This window comes from Cornus florida, unplaced genomic scaffold, assembly GCF_030987335.1.
Source record: "Cornus florida cultivar Cherokee Brave unplaced genomic scaffold, ASM3098733v1 CherokeeBrave_3.0.0_Hap2_Chr05, whole genome shotgun sequence".
Classification (NCBI taxonomy): Eukaryota; Viridiplantae; Streptophyta; class Magnoliopsida; order Cornales; family Cornaceae; genus Cornus; species Cornus florida.
Window position 1 is genome coordinate 109,967,931 of NW_026775575.1, and position 18,231 is coordinate 109,986,161.

The 18,231-nt window shown below is 36.8% G+C and overlaps 1 protein-coding gene across 1 annotated transcript in view; it reads right to left on the reverse strand.

The window, feature by feature from the left end:
* Positions 1-18,231, reverse strand: part of LOC132308516 (myosin-2-like) — a 33,295-nt gene that overhangs the window by 9,873 nt on the left and 5,191 nt on the right. Inside the window, exons 10-20 of the mRNA XM_059806612.1 lie at positions 17,879-17,982; positions 17,638-17,776; positions 7,662-7,780; positions 7,317-7,469; positions 7,145-7,234; positions 6,654-6,731; positions 6,031-6,189; positions 3,207-3,365; positions 2,646-2,851; positions 2,403-2,538; positions 1,683-1,812 (exon numbers count right to left, since the gene is read on the reverse strand). Of these exons, the coding sequence (XP_059662595.1) occupies positions 1,683-1,812; positions 2,403-2,538; positions 2,646-2,851; positions 3,207-3,365; positions 6,031-6,189; positions 6,654-6,731; positions 7,145-7,234; positions 7,317-7,469; positions 7,662-7,780; positions 17,638-17,776; positions 17,879-17,982 (1,473 nt within the window). The remainder of the gene's footprint in view (positions 1-1,682; positions 1,813-2,402; positions 2,539-2,645; positions 2,852-3,206; positions 3,366-6,030; positions 6,190-6,653; positions 6,732-7,144; positions 7,235-7,316; positions 7,470-7,661; positions 7,781-17,637; positions 17,777-17,878; positions 17,983-18,231) is intronic.

The following is an 18,231-nucleotide window of genomic DNA, read 5'->3' on the forward strand; positions in this document are numbered from 1 at the left end:
ATTTACTATCTGGTGGAAAATTTTGACCCATTTTCTGCTTGCGGGTGGTGGATCCTATTTAGTACTCTCTTGTAGCCCAACAAATAAGGGCGTTTAGGGTTTGGAGTGGATGATCGAGAGACTGAAAATCACATAAAAAAGAGTGAGAGCGAGAGCTAGGATTTGGGGGCTGAAACTTGTAATCTCCAGACTTTCGCGAGGTTTCGTTTGGTTAGGTGGAATTAACTAGAAAAGAAAGGAAAGAGAAAAAATTTAAACTTTTTTGGAGTTTGGATATAAGGAAAAAGAAAAGAAAGAGAAAACTTGGTTTCCAGCATCTGCCTATTTTTCCCCAAAAATTTTCTAGAACAAAACACGCGAAAATATTATTTTCCCTTGAAAGGAGTCCCTTTTATTTGACTTTCCTATTTTATCCAACTAACTTGTTTGTATTTGTTTTTGGGTAACTCTCTCTTTTGTGACTTTGTCAATTGTCAACGAGTATTTTTATGAAACAATTTTTTTTCTTTTCTTTCAATAAAATAGGATAGGTGTTTCTTTTTTAATATAATCCACCAACTCTTAACCCTGGATAGACGTAAATACTAAATAGTGATTAATAATGAAAAAAATAAAATATAATGTGGAGGTTCAAAAATAAAAGAAAAAAATATTAATATTTAGTTGAGCCTCTGCTCTCTAATTATGTATAATCCAACTTGTAATTGCCTTATTTTATTATATTTTTTTTATTTATCATCCATTGCACAATTAAATTTTAACTGATATAAGGGTAGTTTTGGTAAGTAGAATCACTTTCTTTTCACTTTCATCCTACCCAAATTAACAAAATCATATTTTCTCATAACTTTCTTGAAAAACTTTCATGCTAACCAAATGCATGGTAGAAACTTGATTTTCGTTTCTTTCACTTCACTTTCTTTCACTTTCACTTTCTATCATAAATTTCTATCTAACCAAACGGACCCATAGTTAATTCTTTTGCCGGATCTTCACCGTGAATGTAGGCTTTTCCGAACCACACTAAATCTTTGTGTTCTTTATGTGTGGCATGTTTATTTTCTATCATGTTTCTTGATTTGTTCTTGGGTTCGTTGCATTTGTCGTAACAATAAATTAGTATGTTTTCTTTTATTTTCAGGTAAACAGTCGCCGGGGGTGCGCCATTACATCAAACAGGTAATAGCAAAACTTAGAAACAAAATAAACAAAAATAAAAAATGGAATGAGATGTAGGATGAATTACAGCGTTGAGCCGAACCCGAGGAATATAGAAAACAAACAAAATCAACGTAGACTGAACTATAATTGTTCATAGAAGGACTGGAAAAGGAATAACAAAAAATCTTTGTTGGTGTTGGAGACAAAGCCATAGAGCTTACTGCTATTGATGGTCAGAGACTTACCTTTATTGGTTTTATGTTGAACACTAAGTAGGAGAGTTTTCATGCGTAAAATAATTTAAGAGTAGAGTTCTTCAAACCAATTTTTAGAAAATTAACACAAAACATCTGACAATAAGATTCAGTTTCTATGGTACAATAAAAACCGGAATATGCTATAATAATTTCCAAAAAATAACCACAACAAACAAAGCAGACATGAAACTAACCACGCTATAAATCGGGCAGACTATATCTTCTATATGAAACACCTAAAATTGAATGATGTGTTTTTCTTACATGATTGCAGTGTTAGTACTCCTCTTTTGAGTTCATGGAAGTAACAACGAGCCCGATGACCACGAAAGCATTTCTGCACCTGAAGTGTGCCTTCCAAAACTCGTTTTCTTATATCCTCTAATACACCAATCTATTAACAACAGAACATCAAGAAAAGTCAGTTTTGCAGGGAACTTTTGTTTCAGACACAAGAACTATATTTTACTGCTTTAAAATTCAGCATGTTAACTTGGAGATTGTCCAAGTTGTCAAGTTTTACATTCAAGTAGTTAAATTATCTTTAGATACATATTGGAATTACGTTAAACTACTTAGTCCATATTTGAGCTAGATTTCTTTTTCTTTATTTCCTTTCCTTGAAATTTCTTTTTGAATTTTCAAAAATGATCCAAAACTCACACATCATTATCATAAATGGAAAAGGTCTCACTGATGTGGCTATTAATTATAAAGTTGCCAGAATACTAATGAAAATGCATGAACCCCATGACATAACATGCTTTTTTCCTATTGTTTTCCAGCAGTATATAGAAAACACTACTAAACTGCGGGAAGGACATTGAATATCAGAATATCTACACAATGTTCAAAGCTGGTATTTTAGAAATCCGCTAAGGATAGATTTAATGCAGTCATGTCTACAATGAAAGCATCTCACTACCTACGCTAGAGAGGATATATCATATTGATTAAGGACCACCGGCACATATATAAACTCACCTGTCCTGTTCGAAAATATAGTTTTGTATAACCAACTTGGTACATATCAGGCAAAACATCCAATTGCTGCAGAATGGTAACTGATATACTCAATGGATCTTGACATGCATCGTTCTCCGAAAGCAGGAAACCATACCTATAATTTATGCAAACATATTTGAAGAACTCTTCAGAATTCATGAGAAAAACCATGAATTATTGCAAAATCAGAAATCTGCTAAAAATAGTTGGAGGATAATCTACCTTCTTGCAAATTTTTGATGTGTCATTCGAGTAGGATATCCGGATCTCGAAATCCTAACAACCTCCAAAACTCCACAATACCTAAGCTGCTCTAGGACAAGACCCTTTTCATACATGCCAGGAAGCCGCTTACTATTTGGTTTTATACATCGGATGAAGTGTGGTGTAGAGTTCTCCAACTGCTGCATCAATTTGAACAATTGACCCTACAAGCATACAACTCCAATAAAATTGTGCAGAAAGAATTTCTGTAGTAGGAAGATCCCAGATTGCACCAAAACATGTTTTATTGGTTTACTTCATCATGAAATAGAAAGCGTAGATGGTAAATTTTTGACAAAAAAAGCTGTGCACAGGGGAGAATGTTTAAAGTAACTGCATCAAACAAGTAAAGAATGCAATGCGTTTTATACACTGCATATTAAAATACCACATAATTTTCAGAACAGAGTTGGTTCCAAAATCCTTTTACATGCCATAATCAAAATATAGTTTCCAGTGCCAGAATATTATAGCTGCAAATATATCCAGTTCAAAAGGAAAATACAGAAGTATCTTTACCTTGAACTTTGTGCCAACACTTTGCTTCTGTGATTGGTTAAGCATATTGGAGACAAACAATTGAGGGAGTGGGCAACTGCATAATGAGAGGAGTTGGATGTTATCAGAGTGCAGTGGATCTCTGTTCTTCTCCAAGAAGCCATTTGTGTCATATAGAACCTAAAAAACTTCAGGTGTCAGAATAAACGCACACACACGCACACGAGATAAAATGCACAACCAGTGCATGTCCGAACTGGATTACTTATTATAAATATGTGACTTAACAGTTCTCATTTTTGCAATAACCTAGTAAAATTCAGATAGCATAAGTCTAGTTTTTGAAGCATAAGGATTTTCTGCTGTGGGTACCTAACTCTGATTACACGAGTTGCCTAGATGGCAAATTTAACTGCGACACCTTCATGGACCTTTCAATTGGCCACAGCATATCCAAATTAATCAACATGTCACTTCTACATGTCAACATGTAGCATTCTCCACAGCATTATCCAGCAGTCCTCTCCAAATATGGCATAAATAAAACCTCTTCGAAGTATCACACGAGCTAAGTCCCACGACCTCGAATTTGTGCACCTCATGCAATGCCTGGATCGGTACTTGGTTGCAAACTCAGAAGCCATCTACAACTTGGTGCATGACTATCAGAGTAGTTCATCCCAAGAGTACCTGTCCGGCAATGTGTTATTTCTCACTTTCTCATGAAAAACGCTAAAACTCTTTTACAGCCTCACCTTCCCCACCTAAACAGTGCACATCCTCTCAACACTCATCACCACCGTTGTTCTCCCTCACCGCTACCCACTCATGCAGTGCACATCCCTTTTTTTTTTATTTTTTTCCTAGTTAGTGCACATCCCTTCACCTTCACTGTTCACCCTCATCACCGCCACATCCTCAACCCCCACCACCACACCACCACCCTTACCACACCACGTCATCCAGCAGAAATCTACTCTCACAACCATGCACCACCTCACATCACTCCTCACCACCACTCACAACCATTGCACAATGCACGCTTCTCACAGTCTCACACCACAATTTCTTCTTCCACCACCCACTTGTAATAATTATTCTTAATTACGACCACTTTGGCATTTCTTTTTTACTTTTTTTCTTTTTTGGTGTTTGTTTAGTTATTTAACTTTTGACTAATATGTTATTTGATGAGTTGGTGAAAGATGAACATGAGTAGTCTATTTCAGTTCTGCCTGCATCATTGAATGAGTGCCTTGTTTTATGCAATTGTCTTATTTATACACTATAAATAGACCTCTATGTTTAATCTTAGGAAAAATTATCCGACAGGTGTAATTCCTAGCCTTGATGACACCTACATAAGCCTCAACAGCTCAACCTCTCTAAACCTATAAAGGGCAAGGCCTTGATCACAAGGAGTTTGTGGTGATCTTGTTAGAATTGTTTGGATAACATTAAAGAGTTTCTTATTTAGAGAGACAAAAAGCAAAAGTCATTTTTGATTAGAAGCTCAAACATACTTCTTAAAAATCAAGAGAAAATTTTTTTTTTTCAAAACCTAGGAAATGAAGTAATGGAAGCTAAAAGTTACTTTCCTCATGCACTCATTATGTTAATATCATCGTAGGTGTTGTAGCTCTAGATATCATCTTTATCCTTAAAAGTAATTATCCGAGTGTTTTGCCCAGTCCATTCATCAGACATTTTCTAAGCATTTACATACCAATTGAAATAGTTAATCCACAACAAATCTACATCATCATCAACTACAAGAACAATATATAAGTCAACTTGGGCACCAGTTCGAAATTCCAAAATTTTAAATAGTGCTGACCCTTTTAAAATAGTCAATGACTAAAACATGGCTAGTATATAATTGAAATGCTCTTGAGAGTTCAGTGAATGGAACAAAATAAATAATATTTAATTTAAACAAAATTCTAGAGCAAGAACTACAAGAACAAAAAGAAGAAAAAGGAGATATTTTTTTTATATCAAATCCAAATTCTGATTCATTCCAAAATTTCTGCTCCATTAGAATGTATATGAGCTTAACCAATTGGCCATTGCAACTCCACTCAATAAAAACCCTTGGCCCAACTAGTTGGCTTCAACTACATGAATCATGTTTTGTCATTACTAGAAGGCTGTTAACTTCAATAAAACAAGGCCATCAACTTCAACAAACCACATGCCATCATATCTTACTTCACAATCTCGAACTATGTTCCTCTTCCCTTAGCATTAGCCTCAACTTTCACCACATCACAATTCGTTACTAGTACAATTGTCTTCCTTGCACATATGAAACCCCTCTTAATCTATCGTCTCTTTGTTTGTCTTCACTACCTATTCCAACCATCTAGCGGATGTATTCATTTCTACTTTAATTCTCTTATCACTCATCTATCTCAACATCTACATTTCACCCATGCTCATTTTGCGAGCATGTTCTTAAAGCCCGATATCTTGTCCCATTAAATATGACTGGCCTAATAACTATTTCCATAGAATCACGGGTCGTAGTAACCAAAGTAAATTAAACAATCTAATGACATGACTGGAAATGGAGATAGTGCCAGAGGAAAGGATCTAGGCACCTGTGGATGGAACAATGTTTAAGAGCTTCATTAGATTTGTGCACAAGTTACTCCCTCTGTCTCTCTCGACACGCAGGCATTATTAAGTAAATATCAATATAAAATGTTTAATAATTGTTGGCTCTACTTTCTCTTTATTATTCCAAAAAGAGCACAACGTCTAGTATGGTCAAAATAGACACCAAATTGAGCTGTAAATTTTTTATTATTTCAATTTCAGGCTGATTTGTTTTACAACTTACCTCTCCAGCATAGTGATGAATTCTGAAAGCTCCACCTCGTTCTCCTTTGAAGCAAGGGTTAGAGCTTAGGTGCTGCTTCAGCTTATTGGCAAACGTCAAATCAGTTGCCTTGGGGAAATTTGATTCCTCATCCAATAAAGATATTAGCCCTATAGGTTTCTGCAAGATGCATTGCAGAAAATCATAAATGCGCACTCCACCACACAATAAAAAGCGCTTTTAAATAGAAAAGATATAATTTGGTTTTATATAACAAGATAGTCTCTAGAAAAATGAGAACTTAGTCCATCATTGCGTGTCAACTGGGAACCCAAATTTTCAATGTTTTTCTTCTTTAAATCTTCTTTAACGAGAATCAACATTAAAACAAAAACATGTTAACAAACATCTACCCCAAAAGCTTAAGCTATTAGAGAGGGTGTACTTTAATATTTAAATCCTTCAAGAGAACATAGCTTCATGGATACAAGGAAGGTTCACCCAAACTGTTAAGAAGACCCACATTTATAGCATCATAACATATATAAGATAGAGTCCCATGCATAACGAAATGATGGTGGGGACTCTTAAGAAACTCCTGAATGCATACTGAATGAAATATAAGGGCTCAAAAATAGAATTACCTTCTCAAAGAGATTCAAACACTCTTGGTTGTCTACAAAATCTACTTTTTTCCAGTCAATTCCATCCAATTCATAGTCCTGAAACAAAATAAACAAGTTGTGACAAAAATATTTTTATGTTCAGTTTGCTAAAAGAACTCTGGGGAGCTTCAAGAAAGCTATGGACAAGGAATCATGCATCTGGTAAGGAGAGTCAACAGCATAGAAAATTAAGATGCTAGGCCTGAACACAGGCCTTTTGCTTCATTCTTTGTATATTGAATGTGTGAGCAGGAAAGATACTGCAGAGTTATGGAATCTGCATAAATGTGCCACGACTGCAGTTCTCATTAAGTATAATGCATTCAAATTGATTCTGTTGTTCACCATATAAAAAAACTCAAGTTATTTTCTCTTACAGATAATTTTGGGGACAAAAAGAAAAACAATTGAAAGAAATCCTTGTTGCATGGCTTTCCGAATAAGCATCACTATAGATCTTAGATGCTCACCTCCTGCTCAAGTTTAAATAGATGCCGATTGAAATGTTGCTGCAGCCTCTCATTTGCATAGTTTATACAAAATTGTTCAAAGCTATTCTTCTGGAAATGAGTAGAAGGGCTCATTATGTGAGACATTGTATTGTAATTAACATCAATAAACAGATAAATACAAACCACATACCTGAAATGACTCAAACCCATAGATATCTAAGATACATATAGATCTCCATGTACGTTGTCTTCCAATTTCAAGTGATTTATTGATTTGTTCAACAAGCCAGTTGAACAAGCTCTCATAGATGAATTTTGCCAAAGCATCTCTTGCGTCAATTCCCTAAATATAGGAAGAAACAATGGACTTTCAATTTAAATGTATGTGGACCGAAGAAGATATGCATATATGAATATGCATATTTATGTTGGTATTTATGTACATATGCAGGCACAGACATAAACATACAACATGTATTTTCCTGTGTTTTTGAGAGAGAGAGGGAGGGAGATAATATATAATTTCTTCACACACCTGCTGCAAAGTTAACCTTTTCGCAACACTATCCCTCCCAGCTTGGATTCTACGGGAAGATAAACTTAACATGAGGTCCTTGGCACTGCAACCCATCAAGTTAGCAGCACTGGTAACAGCTGTTAAAAAGAATAAATAAATAAAATGTAGCATCTCTACACTCTCATCCATACATGTTTTTTTTTTCTTTAAAAAAAATAGTAATAATAGTAATCTCTCACATAGATTGCATGCACACTTGCCCATGAATATAACAAAAAGATTCTACCCAGGTTCTTGATAAATGAAATAACATTTAAAAACAAAAGATATCAGTTAGGATAGAACATTAGAACTCTTGATGGTGATGAAAAACACATCAAGGGGTACATTTATCTGGGTGAAACAATAACTGCTAACCCATATACCACATTCTATGTTACCTGAACTCGGGTGCGGGTGTCGGACACGGGTGCGTGTCCAGAGGTCGGATCCATCCATCTATCAAATTATAGGACACGGGGACATGGAATAAAAGTGTCCAAAAGTTGGACACGGACACTTGGACACTTGTAGGAAAATTAAAAAATGTACCCTTTTTTATGTTAGACCTCAGTTTTTTAATGAAAAATTGAATAAATATATAAATGTAAAGATAGCAGTGTGGAGCCTTCCAAGCTCTATTTTTTTGTGATGCAGATTTTCTTTTTTTGCTCTGTTGTTGCACTTGTACCTGTTCTTACAGTTGTGGATGCAACTGCAATGTGCTCCTGTGTGGGCCTGTTTTAGTTTTGTTTTTCTGGGCTGCCTTTGGGCTAGGCCTTTCCTTGTACAGTTTCTTTTTTTTAATGAATGGATTTACTGTAAAAAATAATTAAAAAAAGGTAATACAACTATTATAATAATATTACCTTATTTATAAAGTCAAATTGTCAGGTCAAAAAATTTGCTCGAGATTGACCGATAGATATTACTTAAATAAAATAATACAGCTGTCCCAGTACAGTTGTAAATTGTTCATAGCTTAGATAGTGTTTTACAGCTGTAAAACATAATCCTTGTTAAAAGACCAAACTCTCCCATATTTTTACATCCAAATTGACAAGTGGCATGATCATCACCGTTGAAGGGTATTAAAAGCATTAGTAAGAATGTGAAAACACGCTCGGCCGTTACAAAATTTTGTGCAAACAAAGCGCGTACACTTCAGTCTTCTCTAACCTTCGAAAGACGCTACTTTTGAAGCAAACCGCCATTGTTGTACCAGTAAGTTTTCTGATCTCATTAATGGCAACCTATTTAACAAATAAAGCATGAAGAAAGTTCGCAATCCTTCACAACTACCAACCCAAACATCTTTGTTTGAGTTTTCGTCATCTATCAGCCGTGTCCGGTAGACGCCATGAAGGATCCGACTCAGATCCAGTGTCCGTGTCCGTGTCCGTGTCGTGTCGTGTCGTGTCGACACGGACACTTCGGCCTGAACAGGCGAGTCCAGGTAACACAGACCACATTACCACTGCTTAATTTACACACAAAAAACGCATCATGCTAAACAAGTTTTGCCACCTATGAGATTTACTTCTCTCCTATGCAATTATTTTAAAGGTGGATCCATTTCACACTCCTTCAATCTATTTTTTCCAATTTACCACCTAAAATTGTGGAAATATGTTTTCCAGAATCCCCACTCCACAGTGAGATGTCTTGCTGGATTTCATTTCTGTTCATTGAAGCATGGCAAGGACCTATTACAGAGCATATCTTCAACTTTCATGAGGGCCTGGGAGGAGGCAGTTAATGCGCATTAAGCTATCATATATATATTTTTCCCCTAAATGAGATGATTTTTATAAAGATATATTGTGGTGAAATGAATTCAATTATATTGAATCTGTTAATTTTTACAAGAGCCTCTGTTGGGCTATATATAAGAAATTACAGAGAGAAAAATCAGCAACTAACTATAATTTGAAAACCTTATAATCAGGAATCTCTGATTCTCTATCAATCAAATCCCTAAACTCTAGGAAACAAATATTTACACAATTCTAGTGCTAACCTACCAGTAATCAAGGAGACTAACTCGTATTTTTCCACACTCCCCCTCAAGCTGGTGAATAGGTGTCAACCATTCCCAGCTTGGAAATAATTTCTTGGAAGATAACACGGTTGAGCCCCTTTGTAAGAACATCTGCCATTTAACCTCCCTTGGGAACGTATGGTGTGCAAATTAATCCGCTTTCTAGTTTTTCCTTGATAAAATGCCTGTCTATCTCGATGTGCTTAGTTCGGTCGTGTTGCACTGGATTATGTGTAATGTTGATTGCTGATTTATTGTCACAATAGAGTCTCATTGGCCCACTCCATTTAATCTTCAAGTCTTCCAGTATAATCTTCAGCCATAACAACTCACAGACACCTTGTGCCATTGCTCTAAACTCGGCTTTTGCACTTGACCGGGCTACAACATTTTGCTTCTTGCTTCGCCATGTTACCAAATTGCTTCCAAGGAATGTACAATAACCTGAACTAGACCTCCGATCCATAGGGGACCCTACGTAATCTGCATCTGTGTAGGCTTCAAGGACAAGCTCAAATTTTCTCTTGAACATTATCCCTTCCCAGGATTAGCTTTCAAGTAATGAAGCACACAGTAGGCAGCTTGAAGATGAATCTCCTTGGGGTCATGCATGAATTGGCTGATGACGCTAACAGAATATGCTATGTCCGACCGGGTGTGGGCAAGATAAATGAGTTTTCCAACTAATCTCTGGTACATCTCTCTATCTACTGCTTGATCTCCAATAGCCTCTCCAAGTCTATGGTTCGGCTCTATAGGTGCTACAGCAGGTTTTCTTGCGAGCATTCCTATTTCCTTAAGAAGATCGGTGACATACTTTTGCTGCGAGATGAAGATACCTTGTCTAGAATGAGCCACTTCTATCCCTAGAAAATACTTCAATCGCCCCAAATCTTTTATCTCGAATTCTTTAATCAAACATTGTTTCAAGGCTTGCTTCTCCTTCTTATCATTTCCAGTCATAATTATGTCATTCACATAGACTATTAAGGCCGTGACTTTCCCTGAAACTGAGTGTTTGATGAAAAGAGTGTGATCTCTTTGACTCTACTTGTATCCTGTAGCTAACATCACCTTAGTAAATCTCCCAAACCAGGCACGGGGCGATTGTTTTAAACCGTATAAGGCCTTCCTTAACTTGCATACCTTGTTCACTTCAACTCCTCTAAATTCTGGCGGGATGCTCATATAGATTTCTTCTTCCAGGTCACCATGTAGAAAGGCATTCTTCACATCGTACTGCTGTAATTCCCAATTAAAATTGGCTGCTAATGACAACAAGATCCTCACAGTGTTCATTTTTGCAACTGGAGCGAAGGTCTCTTGGTAATCAACTCCATATGTCTGAGTGTACCCCTTAGCAGCTAGCCTTGCTTTGTAGCGCTCTAATAATCCATCAGCCTTATATTTCAAGGTAAAAACCCACTTACACCCTACTGCCTTCTTTTCTTTTGGTAGATCAACCACCTCCCACGTCCCATTTTTTTCCAATGCGTCCATCCCAACTCTCATTACTTTCCTCCATTCTTCATTGGATAATACCTCAGATAAAGTGTTTGGAATAAAGATTTCATTTAAACTCGTGAGAAAACTCCTATGGGCTGGTGAGAATTTCTTTAAGGATACATAATGAGATAGAGGGTATAATGGTCGTTTGGTACACTCTCGAGTTCATTTCCTCGCGGCTATGGGCAAATCTTGGTCAGTTATTTGAGGTCTAGGGAGCTGGTGTTCTATAAGTGGAGTAGGTTCATATACCGTTACCTCATTCTCAGGAGTTAGGTTGGAGGTTTAGGCCTACACCGGATCAGGAGCTAGACCTTGCTTCCTCGAGTACACCTTTCCTTTCCCACACCGTACATGATCAAAAGTCATATTATCCTTCACAGGAGACACAACAGGAGACATAGGTGACAAAACAAGAGATTCAGGCTCAGGTACTGAGTTGGATTGAGTATTTGATACAAGTAAGAGAGATGGTGAACAAGGCGAAGACGGTAAGGCGAGCTGGAAAAAATCCTTATCTTCCATGATAGACAACTCTCCCTGAAGATAAGGTTCAATAAAATACGGTTTCCCTGCCGCAAATGTGACATCAGCTGAGATATAAAGTTTCCTGGTAGGAGGATGAAAATATTTGTAACCTTTTTGTGTGGACGAGTATCTTACAAACACACACTTAATGGCTCTAGGATCTAATTTGCCTCTGTTGTTGCTATGGACATGAACAAATGAAGTGCTTTGTGGCACTAAGGCCGGGGTAGAATTTAGAAAGGGCTTCCATTGGACTTCTTAACCCTAAAACCCATGAAGGAAGTCTGTTTATGATGTAGGCAAATGTAAGTACTGCTTCCCCCCAATAGTGTTTTGGTACATTTTGATGAAACAAGAGTGCTTTAGTAGTGTTTAGGAGATGACCGTTTTTCCTTTCGGCTACTCCGTTTTGGTGTGAAGTATTAATGCAAGATGACTCATGAATAATTCCTTCCTTTTAAAAGAAGGGTGACAAGACTTGATTGAAGTAATCCCTCGCATTATCAGACCTAAACCTCTTTAATTTGGTACCAAACTGATTGCGGATCATTGTATGGAAATTGAGAAAGATATTACTCACATCTGATTTGTTTTTGAGTAAAAATACCTAAGAGACTCTAGTGCAATCATTGATAAAGGACACAAACCACCGTGAACCAGAAACATTTGGGACTGTGGAGGGTCCCCATATATCACTGTGAATTAACTAGAAAGGGGAGGAACTTCTTTTATTGCTAATGGGAAAAGCTACACGAGTGTGTTTTGCATACTCAAAAATATCACAATGAAATGTCCCAATATTTAATCCCTTAAACAAAGAAGGAAACATGATTTTTAGAATTGCAAAAGAAGGATGTCCGAGACGAAAATGATGCAACCATATGACATCTTTATTGGAAGAAGAGAGAAACGGAGAGGATAAATTTGTTCTAATCATACTCGGAAGGCGCGGTGTCTCAAGGTAGTAAAGTCCTTCCTTTTCCTTAGCACATCCAATCCTCCTCCCCGAATCCTGGTCCTGAAATTCATAGTAAGAGGGATAAAACGTAACATGACAATTTAAGTCTCTAGTAAGCTTTTGAATGGACACTAGGTTGGCGGACAGTTTAGGAACATGTAGAACATTTTTAAGAATAAGACTAGGGGTGATATGGATATCTCCTACACCAGCAACTGTGGTTGTGGTTCCATCAGCAACAGTGATTTTCCTATTACTAGGACATGGGGTATAAGTGCTGAACTGGTTTGAGGCATGTGTCATGTGGTCTGTGGCTCTCGAGTCTATGATCCACAAATCCACATACAATTTATCAGAAACATTTAATCCAAGGGAGAATAAAGACTCACCTAAGAGGGCTAAAGAACAAACACCAAAAGATGGTTTCTCAAGGGTTCCCAGCAGGTTTCTTAACTTCTCTATTTCTTCACCGTCGAATCCTCCATATTCTTTTGCCTGGTCCTGACCCACCTGTGAGGTCATATTGGTTTGTCCTTGTTGTCGTTGCTGCTGTCCTCATTTCCCCATTCTCGGCTGGATGTGGGTAGTTTCCCGTGTAATTTCCAACAACGATCCCTGGTATGTTGCAAATTTTTATTGTATGTACACCAAAGATTATCTCGGTTTGCCCCCTTTGATAATTCCACCTTTCCATGTTCAGCATTTTGCGGTTGTTCTAGAGTGAAACCCCGCTTGTTGTCACCAGAGACTACGAGTGTTGAGCTGTCAATCGAATGAGGTTCAAGCATGATTCCTCTCCGACTCTCTTCAGCCCGAATCAATGAAATCACCTCATTAAGAGATGGTACCTCCTCCTTGCCCAAAATTTGAATTCTGACTTGATCAAATTCAGAGTTTAGGCCAGCGAGAAAATCATAAACTTAATCTTTTTTAATGAAATTTTTGATAATTACAGCGCATTCGCTGCACTTCAAATCAATCACCTAGTAGTAATCCAGTTCTTGCCACTGGTTTTGCAGAAAATTGGCATACTCAGTCACGGACTTGTTCCCCTGTTTTGTAGACATTGTCTTTGTCTCGATCTCGTATACTTGCGCTGCATCACGAACCTTGGAGTAAGTCTGGTTGAGAACGTCCCAGATGGCCTTCGCAGTTGGTAGGAACATGCATGTATCGCTGATTTCGGGTGTCATGGAATTCCACAACCAGGACATGACCATTGAGTCGTCCTCGTCCCACGCTTCAAAACTTGCAACACCTTTCTTTGGTCCCGTTCCCAGCAAGTGACTTAATTTCCCTTTTCCTTTCAGAAAAGTTCAAACCAATTGAGACCATTTCAAGTCGTTTCTTCCATTAAGTTGGTACGCCGGTTGAATATTCTGCAGTTCACTTGTGGAGCGCTGAACCTGCTCTTCCTCGGGTGATTGGGAAGGTTGAACAATAGTTTCTGACATTCTTCAACAATTGACTATGAAGGCCGGACAAAAGGGTTATGCGAAAATTGGCAAAAGAAATTGCCAGAGAATGACTGCGATGAAGGCAAGTCACAGAGAAAATTGGCTATGAAGGCCTGAACAAAAAAAAAAACCGCTGAAATTTTTTTCCAGGAATCCAAGCCTTACGGCTCTGATACCATGTGGTGAAATGAATTCAATTATATTGAATCTGTTAATTTTTACAAGAGCCTCTGTTGGACTATATATAAGAAATTACAGAGAGAAAAATCAGCAACTAACTAAATTTTGAAAACCTTATAATCAGGAATCCCTGATTCTCTATCAATCAAATCCCTAAACTCTAAGAAACAAATATTTACACAAATCCCTAAACTCTAGGAAACAAATATTTACACAATTCTAGTGCTAACCTACCACTAATCAAGGAGACTAACTCGTATTTTTCCACATATATCAATGAAGTACAAGGCCAATACGGAGGGTATACCCTCTAATTACAAAGACAAAGGATACCATGGAAGCTGACAAATAACTATGCTAGGTTTTAAGAAATATGACTGACCAAATTAATTGAAGCATGCAAAAGTATTAGGGTGTCACTGATCTGATGGAGAACGAGCTATGATTTTCATGGATGAGCCGCACATATTCCGCCTCTACTTTTGGAGAATGGGCAAAGATAAATGAAATTATGAATTGATGTAAATTAGGTTTTTTAAATTAAGTCTATCATTATTTTTGTTAATGTTTAGCTCTGTTATTTTAGTATTTTTAGGGTTTTTAGTGTTTGGTAATAATTTTGCCTATATAAAGGCTTTTATGTAACTAAGTTTTTCAGCTTTGGATTATTGAATATTATTGCGAGTTTGTGAACTCTCCCTCTGAGTCTTCTTCTTCCTTGTGTTCTTGCTTTTTTCAATCCCTCAGTCTCTCCAGCCTACCCCCTTCAATCCATCTCTCATCTCCTTCGTCTATCTTATCACCTCTTTCGTCTAGTCTCATCTCATCTTCTCATTCCCATCCCCTTCTTTTATTCTAGTTCGTATCTAATTTGTCCTGCATCATGATCACAGACAGATGGTGCTCACAAGGTGTCACATTAGAACAAGACGCCACAAGACAAAAAAGGGATTGAAAGAATATCTGAAAGGAGATAACACTCCAGATAATGTATGATTTAGAATATAATCCCATGCAATGTAATTGATAATCGGTCTAACTATATTTATTAGCATGATAATGTAGGACAGGTCACCGAATTTTTCTGGTAAAGTTTGACGAACCCACTATGAATCGCATACTTATTCCCGATTAGAAACCGCCCAACAATCAATATCAAAAGCTATGCTTGTGGCCCATGTCATTTTTTAGCCGAATTCGATCTTTAGGGCCTCAAAACCACGTTTTTTCGTTCAGTAGAAAGACAATATTTCTAGATTTTTTTTGGTAGTTGTCTTCGTTTAGGCATTAGGATTGTATCTCTATTTTTTCATAATTTTTAAAGACTTTGCCAAATTGGACTGTTTTTAGAATTTCTTACATGTACTGCAATGGCACATTAGAAATTCATTATTCATTATTCATTAATAAAATATCATAATTCGTTTCATTTTCTCTAAACTTTGTGAAATCAAAGTCATATTTGTTCCTTCATGAACATTCATAACTCTCACTCCGTCACATGAGATTGATATGAAAAAGAATACTAAGGGCCATAACCTAGTGGTGCTTCATCACCTTCTAAAGTAGAAGGTTAAGGGTTTAAGCGGGGATAGGGTAAAAGTGGGTGTGCGAGTTTCAAAAATAAAATAAATAAATAAATAAGATATGAAATAGAATGGGTTGTACCTGAATCATAAGAGATAAAAACATAAGGTTGCAATTTAGTGGGTTGTATAATAGGTAAATAGATCAGCAGTAGAATAAGCCATATTATTGAGATAAGTGTTTTACGATACCGGAAAAACATACCAATCTTATCTTCTGACACTCCCAGTGATTAGGACTACTGGTTCAGTTAGCAAGTCAGTTGGTATAGACAACAAATTATTACTCTACTACCTCATTTGAGTAATAGGTCGTTTTGGCAATATGATGATGCATATGTTTATATTAAATTACCATCATTGCTTCGGTAAAATGTGAGGCTTAAACTACAAGAATACACTCAAAGAGATGCCTCAATACTTAATAATTGAACGTGATTTAATTCATAGATTTTTTACATCCATTAACTTTTTCCAATTATGGATATTATTTTCTAAAGGAGGTTTAAAGTTCTAGAATAAACTCCAAGAGATACCTCTATATACTTATTGAAGAATTAATGGAGGAATCAGTGGAAGAAAATCTTTCAGTAATTGATATTGTTTCATATGCCGGTTTGTTCAGCAGTAATGTTCTTCACCTTTGCCGTGTCTCTGGCAGTTTTTATCGACTTGTTTGGGCCGCCGGTGTGTACAATAGCATTGTCCTTGTCTTTGTCGTGTCTCCGGCAGTTTTTTGTTCACTTGTTTGGGCTACCAGTTTGTTCGGTAGCATTATCTTTGTCTTTGCCATATCTCCGGCAGTTTTTATCAACTTGTTTGAGCTGTCGGTGTGTTTGGTAGTATTGTTCTTCGTTTTCACTCTTCTCTCTTCATCATTCACACTTGTTGTTACTCGTCATCTCAATGGCAAGTTGGCCATTCATGCTCCAACTTGAGGGGGAGTATTGAAGATTTAATGGAGGAATCAGTAGAGGAAAATCTTTCAGTAATTGATGTTGTTTCCTATTATTGAAGATTTGGTGTTACTAGAGGAATCAGTGGAGAAAAATCCTCCTTGATTCCTATTTTCTAATTCTTTGCATTATCGTAATTTCTTCTCCTATAAAAAGGAGCCTCCACCATTGTATTGTGAATGAATTGAGGGAGTATTATAAAAGTGATGTAGCCCTTTGGGCTCTTTATGCCATGGATGTAGGCCCTAATGGCTGAACCAAGTAATATCTGTGTGTTTTTCTCGTTTTATTTCTCTTCACATATGTTTTATACTTTACAACAATACTAATCAGTTAAACCTAGTTTAACACGTGCCGTCCAGTTGTTCAGTTTTTCCCAGATCATGGATGATATTTTCTGTACCAAGTTCAAAGCTCTGGGACCTTAAAGAGCTTAGAATGACAGCTAACACGAAGAGTTACATTGCCCACCAAAAGGGCAATTTGGAATTTAGTGTAGGAAAAATATTTAGCATATTCCTTCTATGCTTAACTGCTTAAGTGCTCAGAGAAAAGGTATATCTACATGTGATTCCTACAAAGATATAAACTGTTGCTCTCAATTTATGATGGAACACCAAGATTGTGGCAGTTGCTAATAAATAAAAAAACAAAGTTAGCAATGAAGCTGTTTTGAAACAGAATCAGATGCAGGACAACCATCAATATATGACATTCCAAAAAAGGAAGCATGCAGATCATACCTTCATCATCCACAACCTCAACGTGATTTTCATTGTCAATTACTTGAAACGATATATTACCCAGCCATAATACTGCAGCAAGCATTTCAAAGGCATGTTCTTGATCTTCTTTGCCGATTCGGACAGTATCTAAGGCTTTCTGGAGAGATGAAAAACATAGAAATTTAAAAATGCGTATTATGGGAGGCATAAATTAACTGAAATAAGGAATGCTACCCTATGGTGGTATCATTTTAGTTACCATAAGAATATGAAATTTTGAAGCATCATTGACATCATCGGTTGCCAAGCAGTCACTCTGATTGAGATATTTGTACTCACTTGCCATTTTTAAGTTCAATTTATCTGTAAAGAGAAACATATATGACACTGAAAGAGCACAAAGTCTTTGTGAAATTTCAACTAAAAAATTTGACATAGAATGCCACACCCTATATCTGGTTTTAAAAAAAGAGTGAACATATCGAGGTTCAGCACAAAAATAATATTGTTGTTCAACAGAAATCCTTGGTGCAACATATGACGTGACAGTTTCCAACCATCTAGTTGCATTTCAACTGCCATATGCTGCAAATAACTTCAGGCGGTATCGAA